This window comes from Carlito syrichta, unplaced genomic scaffold (genome assembly GCF_000164805.1).
Source record: "Carlito syrichta isolate Samal-C Ts95f unplaced genomic scaffold, Tarsius_syrichta-2.0.1 Scaffold174810, whole genome shotgun sequence".
Classification (NCBI taxonomy): Eukaryota; Metazoa; Chordata; class Mammalia; order Primates; family Tarsiidae; genus Carlito; species Carlito syrichta.
The window spans coordinates 45,091-49,530 of record NW_007118906.1 but is presented as its reverse complement, the minus strand read 5'-3'; the positions used below and the strand labels follow the sequence as shown (position 1 = coordinate 49,530).

General features: G+C 51.1%; 1 protein-coding gene across 1 annotated transcript in view; it reads right to left on the bottom strand.

Annotated features, from left to right (window-relative positions):
• The window catches only part of ADGRE1 (adhesion G protein-coupled receptor E1), a 60,973-nt gene that overhangs the window by 41,709 nt on the left and 14,824 nt on the right, over positions 1-4,440 (bottom strand). Inside the window, exon 2 of the mRNA XM_021709334.1 lies at positions 521-667. Coding sequence (XP_021565009.1) covers positions 521-667 — 147 coding nt within the window. The remainder of the gene's footprint in view (positions 1-520; positions 668-4,440) is intronic.

The window sequence follows — 4,440 nt, the reverse complement described above, 5'->3', positions numbered from 1 at the left end:
GAGGGAAGAAAGAAAGGAAAGAAGGAAGGATGGATGGAAGGAAGGAAGGAAGACCAGGAATGGTGGCGCATGCCCATAATCCCAGTACCTTGGGAGGCCAAGGCAGGAGGAATGCTCAAGCGCAGGAGTTTGAGACCCGTCTGGGCAACATAGTAAGTCTTCTTTTTTTTACAAAAAAAAATAGAAAAGTTAGCTGGACATGGTGATGTGCACCTATCATCCCAGCTACTTGGGAGGCTGAGGCTGGAGGATCTCCTGAGCCCAGGCGGTCAAGGCTGCGGTGAGCCGTGATTGTGCCACTGCACTCCAACCTGGATGACGGAGTAAGACCCTGACTCGAAAAGAATTAGGAAGGAAGGAAGGAAGGAAGGAAGAAAAAAGGAAGGGGGAAGGGAAGGAGGGAGGAGGGACAAGGGCTTCATGCTTGGGGTTGTGGGGGCGTACCCACATCCACTACCCCATCCCGCTTTCACCCACCCTTCCTACCCAGTGCTGGAGAGCGCTGGGGGTGAGGGCTCACCTTTGCATTCCACTCTGGGACCCCTGAAGTGCTCTTGCCCGTTGCTGGCCAGGAAGCCACGTTTGCAGGTGCAGTAGTAGCTCCCCGGGGTGTCGGTGCAGGTGGCATACGCCGGGCATATGGTGGTGTCTGCACACTCATTCACGTCTAGGCGGCGTGGAAGCAAGAGATGAGACAAGACAAGCCAGGGTGAGGTTGCAGAGAAATTCAGCACAGGAGGGCGGAGGTGACCACTGGGGGGTGAACTGTGTCCCCCTGGAAGACAGGTAGATGTGCTAAACCCTGGCACCTGCGAATGTGATCGCATCTGGAAGTAGAGACCTTGTAGATGTAAGAAGTGAGGATGAAGCAGGGCTGGAGTAGAATGGGCTTAGCCCAGGATGACTGGGGTCTTCATAAGAAGAGAAGAGGGTAGCCAGGCTCGGTGGCTCAGCCTGTAATCCCACGCTTTGGGAGGTTGAGGTGAGTGAATTGCCTGAGCCTACAGTTTCGAGACCCGCCTGGGCAACTTGGCGAGACCTCATCTCTACAATAAATCAAAAACTCAGCCAGGCATGGTAGCGCATGCCTGTAATTCTGGCTACTTGGAAGGCTGAGGCGGAAGGATCTCCAGAGCCCAGCAGGTCGAGGCTGCGGTGGCCGGGAGCGGCCACTGCACTCCAGTCTGGGCGACAGTGAGACTCCGACTCAAAAAAAAAAAAGGGAGAGAAGAGGCCATCATGGTGGTTCGTGCCTGTCATCTCAGCACACTGGGAGGCCGAAGTGGGAGGATCATTTGAGTCCAGGTGTTCAAGACCAGCCTGAGTAACATACCGAGACCTCATTCCTTCCAAAAACTTAAAAAATTGGCCAGATGTGGTGGCATGTACCTGTAGTCCCAGCTAAAAGGAAGGCTGAGGTGGGAGGATCACCTGAGCCCAGGAGGTCAAAGCTGTGCTGAGTAGTGATCATGCCACTGTACTCCGACCTGAGCAACAGAGTGAGACTCCAACTCAAAAAAAAAAGAGGCATTAGAGAGAGAGAAAGAAAGCTTGCCAACAATACCCGAAGCTTTAGGGAAGGGCATGGAACAGCGTGTACCCTGTGGCCTTTCGCCAAGACCATGGCCCTGCCACCACATTAACTGCAGGACTCTTGGCCTCCTGAGTTGTGAGAGAACATTTCTGTTGTTCTAGGCTGCCTGGCTCGTGGAGATTTTTTAAGGCTGCCCCAGGAAACGGACACAGCAACCAACCCTGTGAAATCCAGTACCGTGAAGACCCCAGACCTCTGCTACTCCGAGTGTCCACGGGCCAGCAGCACCAGCATCACCTGGCAGCCTGACGAAAGGCGGAAGCTCCGCCCTGCCTGGGATCTGCCGTGCCAGACTGTGCATTTGAGCAGGAGCCCTGTGCGGTCTGTGCTCACAGGAAGGTCTGAGAAGCACTGATCTGAATCCTCCCTACCCAGAGGGGTCCACAGGCATCTTCTGCCTCCCCTTGGGTCTCCTAGGAGACCTTGGAAAATCAGGTGCCGAGTCAGCAGGTCTGGGGAAGGGGGACCTGAGATTCTGTGTTTTTAGCAAGCCCCTGGAAGATGCTGAGGCTTCCGGCCCATGGACCATTCCACGAACATCCAAGGACTAGATAGAGAAAGATGAAAGTCAAAAGTGAAGGCTTGGAAGCAAAGCAGAGGCAGGTTCAAACTCCAATACTGAACCTGAGAGCCAAGGATGACGGCCGTTCCCCAGATTCATTCCACCCTCTTCCTTTTCATCATATGACCATCCTGGCTGGGAGCAGGGGCTCACGCCCGTAATCCCAGCATTTTTGGAGGCAGAGGTGGGAGGATTGCTTGAACCCAGGAGTTCGAGGCCAGCCTGGGCAGCAGAGCGAGACCCCATCTCTATAATAAAAAAAAAAAAACAAGAAAGAAAATTATCCGGGCATGGTGGCACATGCCTGTAGTCCCAGCTACTCAGATGGCTGAGATGGGAGGATCATCTGAGTCCGGGAAGTCAAGGCTGCATTGAGCCATGATTGTGCTACAGCTCTCCAGCCTGGGAGAGAGTGAGACCTCAACTCAAAAAAGAAAATACAGTTATATGGAAGAAATAAGATCTATCTAGAGTTTGGTAGCTCAATAGAGCCACTATAATTAAAAATAATTTATTGCAATATTTCAGAATAACGAGAAAGGTGAAACTGGAAAGTTCCAACACAAAGAAATGACAGCAGAGTTCGAGGTGAGGAATATCCCAATTACCCTGGCTTGATTGTCACACATTGTATGCTTGTATCAAATGTCCCATAGAACTCCATCAATATGCACAACTAAAATGCATGCATGCAAATTAAATGTTCAAATAGAATTTTAATGCTAAAAATTCCAAAGTGCATACTTTTGAACTACTGCTATGGGAAAGGAAGTAGGTCTGGCTGGAAATTAAATACATTTCTAGGCAATTTTTTTTTTTTTGGACTCGGGGGTCTCACTCTGGCACCCAGGATAGAGTGCAGTGGCAGGATCACAGTTCACTGCAGCCTTGAACTTCTGGACCGGAGGGCTCCTCCCACCTCAGCCTCCAAAGTAGCTGGGACTACGGGCACATTCCACCACACCCAGCTAATTTTGGTATTTTTTGTAGAGATGAGGTCTCACTACATTGCCCAGGCTGGTCTCAAACTCCTAGGCCCAAGCGATCCTCCCACCTCGGCCTCCCAAAGTGCTGGGATAACGGGCATGAGCCTCCACACCCAGCCAATTTCACTGCACCTGGCCGATTTCTAGTCTATGTAAAGACTTTGGTAATTGACTGCTTCAAACCTGTCCCTCTCTGATAAACTGTGAGCTCCCAGAAGGCAGGGGTCGGTGTCTGTCTAATTCCCTGCTGAACAGAACAGTGTCTGAACATAGTAGGTGCTTAATAAAAACATGTAGAATGAATGAAAATCTCTGCCCTCGTGGAGTTTTTTGTTCTAGTTGAGGAATGGACAGGAGGGCGGTGTGGGCAAAATAATAAGGAGGAATTAAACATTCTAGTGTGTCAGATGACCACCAAAAATGGAGGGAGGGGAATTCGAGAAGGGAGGGGCTTAGGGGAGGGTGGTAGGAATGGGAAGAGGTACAATTTTAACCAGTGAAGACATCAGGAAGGTGGCTTGTGAGGAGAGACCTGAAAGAGGCGAGTAAGGGAGCTATGAAGCTCGTTAAGGCAGAGAGGACAGCCAGTGCAAAGACCCTGAGGCAGGTTGGGGACTGGTGATTTCATGGAATAAAATGCAGGCCCGTGTGGTTGGAGCAGAGTGGGTGAGAGGAGAGAAAGAAGAGGAGAAGGCGGGGAGGGGACAGGACAGGTGATATAAAGTCTACTAGACCTGAGCTTTTATTTAAAAACTGATATGAAATATTTGTACGTATGTTTCGGGGTAAGTGTGGTATTTGGATACATGCATAGAATGTGTGATGACCAGGGTATTTAAGATACCTATCTCCTTGAGTATTTACCGTTTCTATGTGTGGGAACATTTCAGATCCTCCCTTCCGGGCAATACATCGCTGTTAACAATAATCACTCTGGCCACGCGTGGTGGCTCACACCTGCAATCCCAGCACTTTGGAAGGCCACGGCGGGAGGATCACTTGAGCCCAGGAGTTCCAGAGCAGCCTGGGTAACATAGCGAGACGTTGCTACGAAAAAAATCAAAAAATTGGCTGGGCTTGGGGGCTCAGCCTGTCATCTCAGCGCTTTGGGAGGCCGAGGCAAGTGGATTGTCTGAGTCCGTGGGTTCGAGACCCACCCGGGCAAGTTGATGAGGCCTCGTCTCTACAATAAATCAAAAATTAGCCAGGCGTGGTAGCGCGCGCCTGGAGTTCTGGCTCTTTGGAAGGCTGAGGCGGAAGGATCGCCAGAGCCCAGCAGGTTGAGGCTGTGGTGGCCG